Consider the following 18,537-nt stretch of genomic DNA (forward strand, 5'->3'; position numbering starts at 1 on the left):
CATCCCTCTCTACCTGCCCCCAAGTCAGGGAAATACCCAAAGAGGTGGACACAGGAAGAAGGGGCCAGTGGTCATCTCTGTTTATTGAGACCACCTGCTCCGTCAGATCCTAAAACTTGAGTCCTCCACCTGTTTCTGGAAGTTGAGACTGATGAGTTTGATTTCAGAAACTATATTTAGGCCGGATAATGGAGTTTGGAGAGGAGAGGGGCAGCCTCAGGAGAGCCCCAGCCCACCCCAGGAAAAGGGTGACCCTCAGATGGCACACTGTGACCTCCCAGACCCACCTTCTCCCACACCTGCCTCCCTATGTCCTGTCCTGGGGAGACAGACAGACAGAGGCCAGTTCCTAGAGAGGCAGAGCTATCCCAGCAAGGAAGTGGAAGGGCTTCCCAGAGGCCAGGGCAGAGCCAGCCCCTTAGCCTACTCCTTGGAGCCTCTACAGATAGGGGCACGCACTCCACCCTGCTCTGTCCTGACCCTGGCCCCCTGGTTGTCCTAAATGTCCCACAGGAAAGATCATCATGGTACATATGAGGAAACTGAGGCACGGGGAGAGGAATCAGAAAGGACACCCCCCTTCTGCACTTTTCTTTTCCCTCTTCACCCCTCAAAAGCCTGAGGAACAGAGACCAGAACCAATGACCCTTGCCCAGTTTGATGATGCAGGAACTCAGGTGCATAAGGTGGGGATGGTTTGCCCAAGGCCTGTCAGCTAACAAACTTGATCCTGGCCCCCTGGCTACAGAGATTTAAGTGAAAACACCTGGAAAGGCAGCGTCCTTGCTTATTACATAATTTAAGGAGAGGCAGGCCACACAGTGGTTCGGACCAGCTCTGGTGTCAGGCCAGCCTTGAGTCCCAGCTGCTCCACGCGCTGTGTGATGGCGAGTGGGTGACATCACCAGGCCTTGTTTTCCTCATCCGTGAGAGGGGCAGGTGGGAGGATTGCCCGAGACCCCACCTCTGCGCTCTTCCTCCTTGGAAGCACCCCGGACCTGGAAGCGTGACTGAGACAGCCTTCTCCAGCTAGGATCTGTCTGAGGTGTTCATGAGACACACGTGATTAACAGCTGAGGAGACCTTTACTCCGAGAGCCCCTGTTCGTTTCATTCCCAACCTCGGGCCTCCCAGGGAGCCTGCAGCTCGGGGCACGTAGTCGTACCAGGGTCACCTGCCCGTCAGGCGTAGAGTCCACAAAATTCCAGGAGGGGCCACTGTGTGTCCTTGGGCAGCCCTGACAGTGTGAGGAGAGGGAAAGAGCCAGGTAGGGTCCCCGCTTTTCATCTGCCCCGTTCCGACCTCAGCCACAGCGGTGTACCCCGCGCACACGGCGCCACAGACTGTGAGGCAGCCGGATTGCCTTCAGCCAGAGGACAGAAAGCATTCTGCAGTGTCCTTGTGGTCCCTGACAGCACTGTCCATATCACCTGTAAATTTAGCGTAACTTGGATGCCACCAAGGTCTTGGCCACCAAGGCAGCTCTGCTACCGTCCTTGAGCCCACACATCTCCCAGGGGCTGCTTGACGACAGAAACAAAGAATAGTGCAGGTGACCTCTGTGTCCTCCTCAGCAATTGGGGCTGTTACTGGTACTGACTCCCAGGGAGGAGCAACGGAAACCAGGTGGCCAGAGCGCCCAGGACGGGACCTGGCAGGAGTGGGTGCTCCCCCACTGTGCAATCTCCCCCCACCCTCAACCGGTTACTCTCAGCAGGGGAGCCAGCCCCACAGCAGCAGGGTGACAGGGGGTGCTTCCGTCTCTTTACAGCGGCTCCAACAGGAGCTGGGGCTGGGCCATGGCCGGGAGCAGCAGCATCCTGGCTGAGTTTGGATCCCTGCACCTGGAGTTCTTACACCTCACGGAGCTCTCTGGCAACCAGGTCTTCGCAGAAAAGGCAAGTGTTCTCCCTGCTCCCCCCACCCCCGAATGGCTCCTCCCTTTTCTCCGCACTCAGCAGGTCCCCCCTCAGCGGGGGGGGGGGGGGGTGAGCGCATCTGGCCACCGCTAATACAGCTGTGGGGGCCCTGAGCGTGCCTGAAGCCAGGTGGCAGGAGGGTGCGCACAGGGGGTAATCGGGGTTCTGCCGGGGCAAGGAGGAGAGGAGGCTGCCAGCGAGGTTTTCACCGGGGCAGCCACGCATACGTGGAATCTGGAGAGAGCGAAGGAACTGAAATCCAGGCACCCGTGGGCGTTGGCAGGAATTGGCCACTGGGTGCAAAAGTCCCCTTTCCAGAGCCAGTTCCTTCCAGATGCCCGCCTAGCTCATGTTGTCAGCAGGCTGGCAAAGCAATTTCACTCTATGACGGCAGAGGCACATGTCTCTTCATCCTCATTGTTACCGGGCTGGCTCAGGCCGCAGCGGGTGCTGAGAGCTAGCATCCAGGCTGTCGGCCAGCCTTACGGCTGCCCGTTCCTGCCCCTCTGTGGAGCCCTCCAGAAGAAACAGTTCCTTCATGTCGATAGCCCTCAGCAGTCCCACTGTCTGGAAGTGCCTCTGGGCGGGTCTAACCCTAAACGCAAGGAAGGCAAGGGTACACACACCACCCTCAGAGGGCACTCGGGCTGCATCAGCAATTGTCCCTTCCTGAGTCCTGCCTGGGGAGATGAAGTCCCGCCTCCAAGAATATCCCTTTGGAGGCACCTCCACTCCCAAAACCTTCCCTTCTCTGAGGGTTAGACTCTTGGGGTGCCAAGGGAGCTGGGAGATCATAGATTCACACCTCCACCCAGCCTCAAAGCATCACCCGGCGTGCCTGTAGGAAACACATCTCTGGGCATCACCCAGGTCTGGGAATCTGCATTTTTAATAAGCACCCAAGTGCTTTTCGATGCCAGATTTAAGAGCACTGCTTATTCAGTGTGGGTATCCCCCCCGAGCATTCTTGGGAAGCTCAAGAAGAGCTTTTCAGCCCCTTGATCACTTCCTCTGGGTTGGGGCTCACTACCCCCCCCCTTAAATAGCCTGTCATATCAGACCTACCTTCAGAGCCTGTACTGGGAGGACTCTGCCACCCTGTGACACCCCACCTTGCAAGTTCATGGAAGAAATTCCATCCCACTTCCTGATGGGTCTTATTTACTGATCCGTTTTCCTACCTCCCAAGCCCTCCTTCCCCCAGCCTCCCTGTTTCCTTTGCTCTTGAGTCAAACTCCTCTGGGAAGGTTGTGACTGGCTCACACTGGAGTGGAACAGGGAGCTCACTCTAGTCCCTGGCTAGTCTGGACAAACTAGCTACCACTGCCCGAGCACCTACTATGTGTTGGGTACCTTATAGTGCCCCTAACCACCCCTCCAAACCCTGAGGTGGCTCTTATTGTTATCCGCATTTTACAGAGGAGGAAACTGAGACTCAGGGGTTTGGTCTCTTGTCCTGGGTCATTCAGCTGGTAAGTGATAAAGCTAGAATTCAAGCCCAGGACTTTCTGACTCCGAAGCCCACATTCTTTCAGGACCAGATTAGTATAGCAGGCTTCAGGCTTTTCCTCTCGAGTCCATCTGCCTGTCTCTCTGTCTCCCTCTACATTTATATTCTCCGGCTATTTTCAGCCCCCAATCATGCCTCCCACAGAGGCGATTATTGGCAGTCAACAAATTGGCCCAAATTCTAGAAGCACCCGTACCCTCCAGGGGAGCTAATTTAGCCTGCTTCACTGCTCACCACCAGGGCAGTCGAGAATAACTCAGGTACAAGCACATTCCTGTCCCCTATAATGGACTCCGTTAACATAAATGGATATGAAATCTCATGTGGTAAAGCAAAGTGCCATCCCCTAGAAAGAAAGGTCTAACAGCGAAAAGGCTCCTCTCCCTGCTCCTTGCCTTGTAGATAAATCTACAAGCATGATATAGTACCGTCTCTGAGGGCCTTGCTGTTCTGGTGGATTCTGTGCTGGAAGCATTTCATGTACTGCCAGAGAGCAGACCCCAAGGGATAAAGCCTTCCTGCTTCTCAGCCTTTGTAGCCCCAAGGGTTGCAAATCTAGCCTCTTCTTGCTCCATGCGGGCAGCCTCTGTGACATGTGACTGCACAGCCTGCCCTGACCCCTGTTGGACACAAGGGCTACTCCGTGTGGCCAGCCGAGCCCTGCCTCATGTCCTGGCTCTGCCACCTATGAACTGAGTGGCCACGGGCACGCCACTGAAAGTCTGGGGTTCGGGTTTGTCACCTGTTACACAGAGATAATACCAGATGGGTTGTTCTAAGGGTCCGAGGTGGTGTATGTAATGGGTCTGGCCCAGAAGGACTGAGAAATGTTAACAGCTGTTGTTGTTGGGGCAGGGGTGTTAGGATCCCAGGCCTTTCCTCTGGAATGGCTCCTATGGTGTCCGATACAATAACATGTTTCTAGGCTGAATGTTATGAAATTGCCAGTATTGACCATTTCTGACCTATTAAAGAGGCAGTGTTACCTAGCACTTACAAATGAGCTACTATCGCTTATAGGAACCGCCCCCTCTCCTGAAAAGGCCCATGCCCCAAAGCAAGGCCCTGTGAGGAAGGGGTGAAGTGAGGGGAGCATGGGGACCTTGCAGGGCCCCAAGGCGGTGGCCAGGCTCCCCCGTGGCCATGTCCTGCAGTGCCCCACCCGTGGGCCCGGGCTAGGGCCTGCTGCTGTCAGCTCTCCCTCCTGCCTCGTCTGAGTGGTGTCCTCTTTGGATCGAAACAAGCTGCCTCCTTCGGCGGCGGCGGCTAAGAGCTGCTGGCTCCTTCCAGAAAGTGAAGGTGCGTCTGGTGTCCGTTTCTTGGCAGGTCAGGAACATCCGAAAAGTCCTCAGGAAGATCAACAAGCCCTTCGGCCTCTACCCCAACTTCCTCAGCCCAGTGAGCGGGAACTGGATGCAACGTGAGTACGGAGATGCCGCCGCCCTGCCTTCTACTGATTGCAGTCAGCATCCCATGCGAGGCGTGCGGGCCAAGTGAGGAGGGTCACATTTCTCAGAGCCACAGGCCAGTGAGGCCTTTGCTCTGTGCTCCCAGATGCCACCCGCCCTGCCAGGCGTCCTGGGGTCTTCACTGTCCTTGTGTTGGGTGGGCTGTTGTGACAGGTATGGTGGCTGCCCCCTCACGAGGCCTGCCCTCTGCATCCCCTGCACACTCCCTGTCTCCAGGCTTCCATCTCTTAAGGCACCACTGAAGCGTCTCTGGCCATCCTCCAGACTTGTGGGGGTGTTCCACATAGAACCGTCTGTCCACTCCAGAAATGGCCCCGGGAAAGACCACGCATCCTCTTCCAGGCCTTGGATCGGGTGCCCCACCTCCAACTTTAATCCTTTTTTTTTTTTTAATTTTTAAGCAGAGCCTAACTATATAGCAATACAAAAATCATGAATTTACCGCTGTATCTTGCACCTGCCAGAATGGGTCCTGGGCATTCTGTCCTCTGTTCAGAGGCTTGTGCCTCAACCAGACGGGTGTGGGTCACTGGGGAGCCTCAGTTACAGTCCCCAGCTCCACCCACTGAAACAGAATGGGGTCTGGGGGACTTGCAGGCTGGAGGGTGCGGAGAAGTCTCCCAGGACCCTGAGATTGCACCCCTGTCGAGAGGCCCTGATCATGAGGTCACAGCGGGAATTGGTGGCCGCAGGTTTCTTGGGCGCTGCTTCCAGGGGCTCCCTCCCCCACCTCCACCACTTCTGCTGAAACAAGGAGTCCTCTCCCTTTCCTCTGCCTCCAGCCCTAGTTGTTACGACACCAGCACAGGGCTCAGAAGCAAAGTACTTGAGACTAATTATTGCCTGACTGCGGGAAATGTACTTTATCTCCTCAAGCCTTGGTTTTGTCTCCTGCAAATGGGAGAAGACCCTGAGATAGCTTTTTTGTGCACCACGGAGGGATGTGGGAGTAATGGTCAGAAGCTGTAGGAAACGGATTTCAGTTCATCTTCCAAAGGTGACGTGTTGTGCCAAAACGTAATGAGTGCCCATCAGTAAAAGTAGGCAAGCAGGGCCTGGGGGCCGGGCCGGCCTGCAGGGACACGGGGGAGAAGCTGCAGAAGCCCATTCTTGCCACCCTGGGCCTCTCTGACTGCAGATCCAGGAGGCCCAGAAAATGTGACCCAGGAATTTTCCCCGGTGATGACCTCATCCCCAAGTGGCCTCCTGCAGGAACCACTTACAGAAATACAAAGTATTTTTAACCAAAGCACACTGCCAAATCCAAAAGTGCAGGGAGAAAATGAAGGTTTGAATTACAGATTATGGCCACGGGAAGACAGTTCAATAACCGTTACTGCTTTTAATTGCAAGACCTGACTGGGTAAAGAGATAAACTACCCGGCTGCTGGCCTTAGCCGCTCCGCCCTTGGAGAATTCCAAGGAGCCGCCCCACCCCCCACCCCCCTGAGAAGCAGAACTTTCTTTTCAGGTTGCGCCAGGCGTCGCGGGCCTGGGTAAGGTCAGTCACATAAGGAAAATTGTTTCATATTAATAAAATATGAATCTGAGGCCTGCTAAAGAACAGAGGGAAAGCTAGAAAGTCCTGCTCATCTGGGCACCTGCCTGCCTCCCCTCCCAACCCCCCTGATCTGGCACCCCAGCCCATCTCAGGTTCTCTGTGGTTTCACTGGGATTTTTTGGTAATTGTGTGTTTTTCCAACAGGCGATAACAGTCCCAACTTACATACGCTAAGTATGTTCACCTTCTTTCCTCCTTTTGAATCCTTGGTTAGCCCATTTGCAACCACAGAAACTGCAGCTTGGGGAGGGAGAGTTGGGCCTGTGTCCTGGTGTTAGGCCCCTGTTCCTGCTGCTCCCCACTCCTGCTGGAAGCTGAGCTGCTGGGTAACAGAGGAGGCCAAGACCCTCCTGCCACTAGGACTAACAGCCAGGACAAGTCCACCAGGTTTCTGCTGGTACCTAGCACAGACGAGACCCATCCTCATAGAGCCACTTAGAGCTCAGAGGGCGGCCTGCCCGTCAGCGTGACCCCCGGAGTGGCTTGTCTGCCTGGTCCGCTGCCTGAATCCCACACTTTCCTCAGTGGGAGGGTGTGGCAAGTCCACCTTCTCCCCAGTGAGGACAGCAGTGTGAGCTGCCCTTCAGCCCCAGCCTGGCAGCCTCCCCCCGGGTTCATGGTACTTTCCTACCGGCCACTTCCCCAGGCTGTACGGTGACCACCTCTTGCTGCCAAGTGTGATGACAGTATTGACATGGTCAGGAAGCAGCAGGGCCCATCTCTGCTCAGGCTCATGGACACCAATTCACGCTCCTCTTTTGCATTTTATTGACCAAAAGCTAGAGGCCCAGAGAGGAGAATGGCTTGCCCTGAGCTAATGGCAGATCTGTGTCTTCCAGTTCCCGCTCTGGGCTCTCTGTGTACCACACGCTGCAGGGGGTAGACACCGCAGACACACACTAGCCAGGAAGCAGTGGAACCTCCAAAGGAGAATCATTCACATAGCCCCAAGAGGGTGTCCTGTCGCAAACACCCATGGAGCTCCCGGGGGCCTGGCTCCCCTCTCCTGCACACCTGCCAGGCCGCACCCTCAACCACGTCATGCACACACTGCGGTCACATGATGAAGTCCCAACTCTTTGGCTTGGCATTCGAGGCCCTTCCCAGCACAGCTCAAACCTCCCTTTCTTCCATTCAGGACTTACTGGGTGTCCACAGTGGGCATAAAATGTGAATCCTACACGGCCCCTCCCCATAGAGAGCCCACAGCCTGGTGGGGGGTGGGCCCATAAGCAGATACCGATACCACTGCTTTGGGAGCCGCCAAGGGCAAGGCTCAGAAGGATCTGCTGCCACGGAGATCTGCTGCCACGGAGCGCTTCCCACGTGAGGCGCCGTGGGGCCAGATTTATGTGCACCTTGTCTCACTCGCTCCTCATGTAAGGAAGGATGGCGAGCAGACTTATGAGAACCCTGAGAAAGGCCTTTCTGCGGAGGGGATGCCTGAGCTGGGGTGTAGCAGTGAGGAAGTGCTAGCCATGCAAGGCGGGGGAAGGGGTGTTCCTGGCGGAGGGGTCACCACAGGTGAGAGATACGTGGGAAGGCAGGGGGCTAGGAGTGTCTGGGGTGGCAGAGAAAACGGTGACAGGCGGCAGGCCCGGAAGAGTATGGAGATGGCAGGGCCCCTGACTGCATGCCTGTGTGCTTCTTCTGTGGGCTGTGGGATGTCCCCTCAGCGGAGGCTGGCCTTGACTTGCAGCCTTCCCCAGCCCCTGCTCGGCATAGACCTCCTGCTGCAGCTTCAGACACGCCATCAGCACGCTGGGCCTGGCATGCCCCTGCGCCTCCCTTTGTGCTATGTCCTCCATGTAGCAATGGGGTGGCGGGGGGTATGCTGTGCTGGTGAGTGTCTCTTCACACAGCAGGGTCCAGCCTGCACAGACCGCCCTCCCACGCCTCTCCAAGGCTCAGGATTTCTCTGGTCTGTTCCAATTTTTGCAAGTCCTGAGCCCTTGCTGGGCCATGATTTATTTATGGGGCTGGAGGGAGCTGTAAGGGCTGGTTTACCCTGGGTATTCCTCTCAGCCCACGTTCCTGGTCCTCACCTGCCTTTACCCTCTGACTTCGGGTCCCGCTCTCTTCACACTTGGCCTTTCTATCTCTAGGCATAGAAGAAGGATGTTTTCATGCTCTGGTTGGCTGTAAAGTGGCAGAAAGCGAGGGCTCTGCCGCTTTGGTGGCCTTGGAGGAGCTATGTGGGCCCACCCACAGTTTTCCCATCAGGGAAAGGGATCGGCAGTGCCTACCTTGCGGGTTCTTGGGAGGTGGTTATAGATAGTACCGTAAAGCTCCTGGCCCAGAGTAGACCCTGGAGAAATGGTAGCTTTTGATGGATTCTCTGTTTCTTTCTCTTTTCCCCCCCACCTACCTTCCCTCCCTTCTCTTCCCATCCCCACTTTCTCCAGAGGAGCTGGAAGTACCCTCCGCACCGACCCTACCCCGCCTTAACCTGCCCCCATTTTCCTTCCTCTCTGTCTCTCTGCTTAAGTGCATCTTAACAGGGAACGGAAGTTGCTCCTTGTTATATTTTTAAATGCCTTTGTGTTTCCCTGTTGCTAATTTGTACAGCATGTGAGGGAAGTGTTTTCCATGTCTTGCTTCTCTGGTTAAGTGATCCTGGTTGACCCGTCTCTCTCCAGGGATAGGGCTGGGTGGAGTCACTCGGTTCTGCTCCATGGGCGACTCTAGGCAGATGCCACCAGGGCAAAGACGGGCTCCTCAGACCCAATTCTTCCCAACCCCCTGCTCCTTGGAAACTCCATTTATCCTAGTCTGCTCAACAGAAGCTCAGTTTGTCCAAGTGGCTCTGTATTCCGACTAAATTAAACCTCCTGTTCCTCCTTCCCGTGGCCTTTTATGAACCTGCCCAGCATTAATTACCATGTTTGTCACCGGGTAATAAAAATCTCTGAACTCCCTGCCACCAGATTATCTTTTTAAAGAAATGCAACTCATTTACAGTTAATAACCAGAGGCCCTGCCATGCTCGGCCTGCTGAAGCGACATGATTTATACACCCGGGTGAGTCGTGCACTCATGCGCCAGATGATCATGCTCAGGATGGCCCTGGGTTCCCCGAGTCTCAGCCTGGGGCTTCCTTTCTGCCCCTGTTCCTGCAGGGCTCAGAGGCTGCTGGTTAAAGGCTTGCTCCCCACCCGCACGTGGCCCTGGGGGGGGGCCACTGAGGCCGGCAGAGGAGACTCGCTGCCCGGGTGCCTTCCCTCGGGGAGGCCTGCCCGGCAGCCTCAGCAATAGGAGATAATGCTTCTGCCCTCTCTCTCTTCACAGACCACGTCTCGGTTGGAGGCCTCGGGGACAGTTTTTATGAATATTTGATCAAATCCTGGTTGATGTCGGCCAAGACAGATGTGGAGGCTAAAGATATGTACTACGAAGCCTTGGAGGTAAGACAAGTGCCTACTTCTTCGTGGGCAGTTGGTCATTCACCACCAGCTCTGGCACTGACCCCTGAGTGCCAGGGTCTTCCTTGCCCACCCCTCCTCCATGGCGAGCTGGCTGGAAGAACAAGAAAGTCTCCCTCCCAGCCACGTGCTTTGCACACACAGCTTGTGACTGTACTCAAATGCCTTGAAATTAGGGCCATGCTAGCATCCTTGTTTTAGAGATGCAAAACCCATGCTCAGGGAGGTAAAGCCATTTGTCCAAGGTCTCACAGGAAGCGGCAGTCAGTCTGATTTGGAAACCATGGTGTCTGGGCTTCCGTGAATGTGTCAGAGCCCAGAACACAGCCAGACACTGGCCCGGGAGCCCCCAGATGAGGCTGCCAAAGCAAGACCCTCAGCCATCTCCCTGCAGAGCCAAGGGTGATGTAATCAGCATGTGCAGGCAGGGAGGGGCCTCCCTCAGTGGAGCATCCGGTTCTGCTCCTTCTCTTTATGTGGATGGAAACCAAGGCCCAGAGAGGGGAAGGCGCTTGCTCAAAGCCACACAGGACGGAGCTGGCGGAGCTGGAGCTAGAGCCAGATCTAAGTCCGTCCCGTGTTCCCCCCACTGCCCCTCACCACTGCTGGTCTGTCCACAGGGTGTGAACTCTCAACAAGGGATGATAGGCTGAGATGAATCTCTCCAAAGAGAGGGAGACTTCAGGATGGAAGAGGAAGGTGGTTAGCTTGAGCTATTTGCAAGGGGTTTATGGAATCCCATCAGCCCATCACTAGATACTTCTGAGCCCAACTAAGGAAAAGGCACTGGGTAGGCTCCAGGCCTTAGTTTCCCTATAAAGTAAGTTACAGCTTGGATCTACTCTGCCACCACCTTGGTCTGAGGTCTTGTGTCCCCTAAAGTAGAATTCTTGCTCCTGTCCCCTTCGGAGTCGGTTCTCCCTCCACACAGCAGCCAGGAGCACTGGAAATTCATGTCCCTACCTCATTGGCTCCCCATTTGCACTTGGAAGAAGCTAGACTCCTCCCCTTTGCCCACCTGATCTAGACCTGCCGATCACCTTGAACTCTTACCCCTTTACTCCCAGCTCTGGTCTCCAGCCTTCCTCAGACACACCAGACTCATTCCCACCTCGGGGCTTGTGTACTTGCTGTCCTTTCCACCTGGAATAGCATTTAAATGGCTGGGCCCCATTTATTGGTCAAGTCAAATGTCACTGGAAACTGGCCTTTCACAGCCTCTCTCTGTCATATACACCAGATTTATTCTCTTCTTCGCCTTCATCAGCATCAAAAATTACCCCATGCATATGTTTGTTTACTTGTTCATTGTCTGTCTTCCCCAAGTAGAATGTGAGCTCTCTGGGAGGAAGGATCTCGTCTAGTCATTCACCCTCTCTGCCTCATTCTAAAACAGTGCCCAATACATAGGAGGTGTACAAGAGCTATTTTGTGAATGAATGAACACACAATTGCTGAAGGGATGGGTTGGTAGAAGGATGGATGGATGGATGGATGGATGCATAGATGGATGGATGAGTGGTTGGTAGATCAGTGGGTGGAAGGATTGATGGGTGGATGGATGGGTTGGTGGAAGGATGGATGGATGGATGGATGGATGCATAGATGGATGAGTGGATGGTAGATCAGTGGGTGGAAGAATTGATGGGTGGATGGATGGGTTGGTAGGAGGATGGATGGATGGATGAGTGGATGGATGGATGAGTGGATGGTAGATCAGTGGGTGGAAGGATTGATGGGTGGATGGATGGGTTGGTAGGAGGATGGATGGATGGATGAGTGGATGGATGGATGAGTGGATGGTAGATCAGTGGGTGGAAGGATTGATGGGTGGATGGATGGGTTGGTAGGAGGATGGATGGATGGATGCATGCATAGATGGATGGATGAGTGGATGGTAGATCAGTGGGTGGAAGGATTGATGGGTGGATGGATGGGTTGGTAGGAGGATGGATGGATGGATGGATGCATAGATGGATGGATGAGTGGATGGATGGATGAGTGGATGGTAGATCAGTGGGTGGAAGGATTGATGGGTGGATGGATGGGTTGGTAGGAGGATGGATGGATGGATGGATGCATAGATGGATGGATGAGTGGATGGATGGATGAGTGGATGGTAGATCAGTGGGTGGAAGGATTGATGGGTGGATGGATGGGTTGGTGGAAGGATGGATGGATGGATGGATAGATGGATGGGCAGATGGACGGATGGGTGGGTGGGTGGATGTGTGGGTGGAAGGACGGACTGGTAGGTAGGTAGAGGACAGATGGGTGAGTAGGTGGATAGGCGGGTGGAAAGATGGTTAGGTGGGTAGATATGGTGGATGGATGAGTATGAACCGTTGGATAGATGGATGAATGAGCTCTAACTCCCCTCTGATTGCATGAATCTGGCCAGGAATGGTAGTGCTTAAAGGAAGCCTATTGAAACAGGTCTCCTCAGTCATGGACCTTTTAACCTGTGGGCTTGATGATGAGTTTTCCCTGCCCAGGTCCCCAGCACCAAGACCTTGGTCATGAAGCCGCTACTGGGACTCCAGTCCCATCTCTGTCTGCATCTCAGCCCCAGCTTCAGCTTCGGCTGAGCTCAGACCACAGCCTGTGTCTGCTGTCAGGGGATCAGTGTTCAGCCTACACAGAGTGGGCTGCCTGCAAAGGCCTTTCTGCACTTTCCTCCATTCCTTGCGGGGTAAACATGAAGTTAGCGAGCAGCCTGGTTCCCTGCCCTTAGGGCACACTGTGGTTGAGCCTTCAAGGGAAGAAACGGCCGTGAATTATTTAAGCAAACTGGGAGCTTTATGGAAAGCCCTTGATTGAACAGGAGAGAACTTGGCTTTGCTCCCCTCATTTGATATCCCCAGTGAATAGCCTGGAGTATCTCTGATCCTGGGTAAAGACTGGGCCTCTGGCAAGTTTGGGGCTTTGAAGAATATTCTGGTAATTCTCAACCTTGTCCACACATTAAAAATCACTGGGGGAGCTGTAAAATCCCATTGCTCAGGCTGCACCCTGACAAGGCTACATCAGAACCTCTGGGCCAGGGCCCAGGAAACAGTCTGGAAAGCTGCCCTGGGCGGGGGGCGTGGTGAGACCACTGTCCAGCTGGGGTGAGTGGGGATGATTTAGACGGGCCCACGGGGCACACCCCTGAAGGTCATGGGGAGGGGCAAAAGAAGAACGGGGAGAGTATCTGTCACGGTGGCATCCTCCAGGCAGGTGCCCTGACTGCCTTGTCTTATTTAGCCCCATCTTACAGATGAGAAACTGAGGTCACGTGGCAGCCAGTGTCAAAGTCAGGGTGCAAACACAGATCCGACTGATTTCAGATCCAGTGCTCCTGCCAACCACAAAGGAGCCTGGCTTGCCCGAGATGCCTCTGGGGAGTGGGGCAGGTGGGGTCCCCTCCAAGAGGCAAAGGAAGCCAGAGTCTTTGAATAACCTCATGGCCATCCCAGGAATTATTCCCATGTTACAGATGAGGAGAGGGAGTCTTCAGAAAAGGGAAATAATTTGCCCAGAATGGCCCAAGGCTCACATTGCAGAGCTGGGATCCAAGCCCTGGTCTCTGTATTCCCCCTCAGCTCTGCTCGTCTCCTGGATGATTTAAGCCTCACTGGTCAGTTCCCAGCCTGTGCTATCTTGTGTTTTGCTTAGAGTCTGAGAAAGCCTTGTTTTTAATCTTCACACCTATCTGCTTGTCTCAGCTGTGTCCTCACAGAGAGACTCGTCTGTCATTTCCTCTTTATCACGATTACTTAGCTTGGGGTTAACCCCAAATGGAAATAACCCATGGGAGCCAGTCTTGAAGGGGCAGTTTCTGGGCTATCATGCAAGGCTTCATGGGATCTCCCCAGGATGTCTGTGTTCTACCCCAAGTGTCCACGACGGGTGACTGAACTGGATTTCTGCACCCTGGACTAGCCTACCACCCCTCCTCCCCACCTGCGTGGACCCGGCTCTGCCCAGGAGCGGGGGCCCAACGCAGAGCAGACCCAGCCCAGGAGTGGGCGGCTCCCCAGGCCCCTCGGTGCTCCGCCCCCCATGGCACAGGTGCTCTGGCACGTCACGCCATCAGAGCCTCCCCACCTGCTACTCAGTGAGGGTCCTGCAGCCAGCCCACCAGCCAGGACCTTGCAGGAGGGGGAAAAGGAACAAAGAGATCCAAGAGCGAATGTTGTTTGAGCACCTTCTGTATGCCTGCCCCTGGCTGGAGAGTGGGGGTGGTAGCTTCTGCTGTCAGGCGGCACTCAGAGTCCTGGGAGAGAGACAGGGTTGCCACAGAACACACAGAGAAGGATGCACAAGGTGGGGACAGCACCATGTAGAAAGGCAACGGGGGACGAGTACCAGGGCAGCAGTGGCCTGGAAGGGGGCGCCGTCTCCAGCGCCACGCATGGTGGAGCATTGCACAAAGGCAAGCTGGGGCGGCGCAGTCGAGGCGGAGCATGTTTCTTTCAAAATGCTGATCACAAATCATAATTCCCGCGTGTGTTTGATTTTGTTGGAAATCTCTATTAACAGGTGAGCTCCCTGAGGCAGGGTCCAGGCTGTGTGTCTTTGGGGGCTTCATCCCCTGCCCCGAGCCCCCGCTAATGGAAAACTCGAATACTTGTTGGAAGGAGAGGGGTGTGACTGGAAAGAGCCTGGGGCAGGGGACAGACTGGAGAGGAACTGTGGTGGCCAACGTGCACTGAGGATGCTGCGCCAGCAAGTATGCTGAGCTCTGCACACACAGCCCGTTGATCCTCACAACCCTGTGACGTGGTTTATGCTCATATCCCCATTTCATGCATTTACTTGGCAATCAAGGCACAGAGAGCCCATAGGACCCGCCCAATGTCACACAGCTTGGAACTGACAGAGGTGGGATTTGAACCCGAGGAATCTGCTCCTGGGAGCCATGTCTCTGGCGTCACGTTAAACTGGTCTGTTATTTACAGAGAGCAGAGGTCCAGGACCAGCCCTGGAGAATAGATTGGAGGGACAAGAATGCAGGAAGAGGTCTGGCCAGGGCCCCAGAGGCCCGGCCCTGGACCAGGAGCCACAGGCACTGCCATCACCCCTGTCTCCACGGCTCCTGGGGACTAACGGCAGGGAGTGGGGGCGGGGGGGGGGCACCGTGGCCTGACACCTGTATCCCCCAACTTCCTTGGAGTCTTTACCAGCAGTATCATCTCCCATGGAAGCTGGGGACGGGGGGGGGCTCTCAAAGCCCCTTGCTACCAGCAGGAGCCGCCGTCAGGTAGTAGATGCCCAGTTTGGGCATGTGGGGGTCCCTGTCAAAATCCCAGCGTGGCTGGGTGACCTGGGATGAGCCACTCGGCCCTTTTGTCTGTAGAGGGCGTGGGCCTGGCTTGTCATGGGCATTAAATGAGAAGGTGTATGATAAGGGCTTGTAGAGAGCAGCTCTTAACTTTCTGTGGGTCCTTTTTAAGGACCAGATAAAATATATGGACCCTCTTCCCATGGAAATGCACATACAGGAGAGTGTCACATACAATTTGAGTGGGCTCTGGACCCCGTGGAGCCCGTCCACAGGCCAGCTGGGCTCCAGGTTAAGATTCCCTAACAGAGGACATCGTGGAGGATGGATAAGATTTAATAAAGATTTTTTAAAAATCTTTATACATAGGGCGCCTGGGTGGCTCAGTTGGTTAAGCGACTGCCTTCGGCTCAGGTCATGATCCTGGAGTCCCGGGATCGAGTCCCGCATCGGGATCCCTGCTCAGCAGGGAGTCTGCTTCTCCCTCTGACCCTCTTCCCTCTCGTGCTCTCTCTCTCTCTATATCTCATTCTCTCTCTCAAATAAATAAATAAAATCTTAAAAAAAATCTTTATACATAAAAGACACAAAAGCTTAAATAAGAGGGGCGCCTGGCTGGCTCAGTTGGGAGAGAGTGTATCTCTCGTTGATCTCAGGGTTGTGAGTTTGAGCCTCACACTGGGTGCAGAAATTACTTAAAAATAAAATACTTTTTAAAAAAGTCTAAATAAGAGACTCACTCCGGGGAGCTGCCTTGTGTCCAAGCCCCCAGCAGGCATCTGGCTTCAGCCAGGTGAGTGGCAGAACCTCCTAGCGGCCCCATCAGGGACCACCACCAGCCACCAGTGGAGGCCGAGGACCTCCTTTGCCTGGGATGGAGGGCTCAGCAGAGCTGTGTTCGCTGCTGTCTGCAAAATGTTCATTTTTCCATCCTCTCCCCCTCCCTTCTCTGTCCCCCTCCTACGCCCCTCCCCCCTGCCCAACTCCCACCTTGCTCCCAGGCAATAGAGACCTACTTGCTGAATGTCTCTCCTGGGGGGCTGACCTACATTGCCGAGTGGCGAGGGGGGATTCTGGACCACAAGATGGGGCACCTGGCCTGTTTCTCTGGGGGCATGATCGCCCTCGGCGCTGAGGATGCCAAGGAAGAAAAGAGGGCCCACTACCGAGAGCTCGCAGCCCAGATCACCAAGACGTGCCACGAATCATACGCCCGCTCAGGTAACCCTGCAAGGGGAAGGGGCAGCAGGAGAGACTGAGGCTAGACACCAGAAAGGACTAGAAAAACCAGCAGAGCGGCAGTGAGGGAAGGGAACACACGGTCTTAGGGCAGTCTCGCCTTGGAAGTTATGTAGAATTGGTATGAGGGATGTGCCGTCTATGCACTGAGACTGTACCCTTAGTTAAAAGGAAAATAGGGGTGATGTATCAAGCACCTGTGCTAAGTGTTCAACACTTGACCTTGCATCATTGCCGAACCTCACAACACAGATAAACTGAGGCCCAGAGAGGACTTGGCCAAGGTCCCTTGTGAGGGGCACAGAGTAGAGGGTCCTCCAGGCTTCCTGAGCCTAGCAGATCCCTTCTCCCCGAGCCCTTACCCCTGAGTGTACCTCTGCCATTCCTCCCCAGCACCCCTCCATTTATGGGGTCTTACCACCTCTGGCACCACCCCGTTTACCACCCTCTTTGAGCCAAGACCACCAGAAAGCTCGAGAGCTTCTTGACCATCCCCACCTAGCACTCGTTGCAGAATTATCAAATGCTAGAGTCAGGAGTCACATTAGAGAACATGAGCCTTGTCTTACACGTGGGGAAACTAAGTCAGCCCAGAGCAGGGAAGTGACTTCACCAAAGTCACACTGCACGTGAGTAGCTAAGCCAGGGTTAGAACCCAGGTCTTCTGATGCCCAGCTCCTTGTGTGCTGCCTCTCTAAACATTGCCCCTCAGAAAGAGCCCTCCCCCCAGGGCCCTGAGAGGTGCCCACTGCTCTGAGTGTAATCCCAGTCTTGGAGGGAAGGACCTAAAGTTTGCCGTTGACCTGGCTCAAGTGCCAGTCGGCCACTCACCAGCAGGATGGCCTCTGTTTTCTCATCTGTTCATTGGGAACAATAACACGGGTCTCCTGGGATGAGAGAGAGGGTCCCATAGAAAGCACATTGCCGGCCGTCTTCAGCCCCAGCACAGAAGGCATGTGTTAGCTTGAAAGGTGTCAGTGACCCCTCCAGCCGAGTCCAGGTCTCCCGGAGCAGTTTTCATGAAGCCAGCAATTCACAAGGGGTCCTTACAACGGGTCTGCGATTCCCCTCAAAGAGGCAGAGCCGTAAACAGGAAATCCCAGGAATAATAAAAAGCTCACTATTTGGGACAATCAACCCAGACCATAAAACACATCCGCTTAATAGAGCATGCGGTTCCAGCCAGCCCGCCTGTCCAAGGCCAGCCACGGCGGCCGCTCATGCCCCCACCCCGTCAGCAGCTGGGGCAAAATGGCTCTTTGCTAGCAGCCAGGAGGAGCTGCAAGCATCTGAGAACTCGAGGGGGCCAGGGTCTGGCTAATGGCACCCAGCACAGCCCTTCTGTGAAGCCGTCCATGGAAGAGTAGAATGTCCTGCAAAGCTCCAGTCGTCTCTTGAGGACAAACAACCCAGGGCCCCTCAGGGTCCTGACCTGATGGGAAGAAGGAAGGCACACTTAGGACCAGAGCCCGGCACTTGAGTGACTCAGACAGGGTGTGCAGGCGCTGAAGGGTGGAGGAGCTGACCCCTCTGGCCTAGACTCGGGGCCTAGAGTCTCAGACCCAGGAGGGAAAGAGAGAGAGCACAGTCCAGGGAAAGGGCATCAGACAGATCCAGGGTCACATCCCGGCTCAGTCACAGCTTTGCTGTGTTACCTTCGACAAATTACTTAGCCTCTCTGATCCTCAGCTTCCATATGCCTGAGAGAGGGACACTAACATCTACCTTAGCAAAAAAACAGGAAACAAAAACAAACAACATTTGTTAAGGATCGAAATAATGTATCTAAAGCACCCAGCACAGCCCTTGAAATCAGAAGTGGTGACTGTAGCAGTGGTTATAATTATGGTCCTCCAGCAAATAGGAATGGCACCAAATTGTCCAAAAACAAACCACCCAAACTGACAAAAACAAAACTCGGGGCGCCTGGGTGGCTCAGTCGTTAAGCGTCTGCCTTTGGCTCAGGTCATGATCCCGGGGTCCTGGGATCGAGCCCCACGTCGTCCAGCGGGGAGCCTGCGTCTCCCTCTGCCCGTTCTCTCTTTCTCTATCTCTCTCGCTTCCCCCTCCCCTCTCTCTCTCATGTACTCTCTCTCAAATAAATAATAACCTTTAAAACAAAAAAACCCCTCTGACCTCATCAAGCCCTCT

General features: G+C 54.7%; 1 protein-coding gene across 2 annotated transcripts in view; it reads left to right on the plus strand.

The window, feature by feature from the left end:
* MAN1C1 (mannosidase alpha class 1C member 1) overlaps nucleotides 1-18,537 on the plus strand; it is a 153,864-nt gene that overhangs the window by 117,983 nt on the left and 17,344 nt on the right. For both annotated transcript variants that reach the window (XM_027596162.2, XM_027596153.1), the window contains exons 6-9: nucleotides 1,772-1,898; nucleotides 4,756-4,849; nucleotides 9,748-9,863; nucleotides 16,149-16,368. In XM_027596162.2, the coding sequence (XP_027451963.1) occupies nucleotides 1,772-1,898; nucleotides 4,756-4,849; nucleotides 9,748-9,863; nucleotides 16,149-16,368 (557 nt within the window). The remainder of the gene's footprint in view (nucleotides 1-1,771; nucleotides 1,899-4,755; nucleotides 4,850-9,747; nucleotides 9,864-16,148; nucleotides 16,369-18,537) is intronic.

The sequence above is a fragment of the Zalophus californianus genome, chromosome 4, assembly GCF_009762305.2.
Source record: "Zalophus californianus isolate mZalCal1 chromosome 4, mZalCal1.pri.v2, whole genome shotgun sequence".
In the NCBI taxonomy this organism is placed as follows: domain Eukaryota; kingdom Metazoa; phylum Chordata; class Mammalia; order Carnivora; family Otariidae; genus Zalophus; species Zalophus californianus.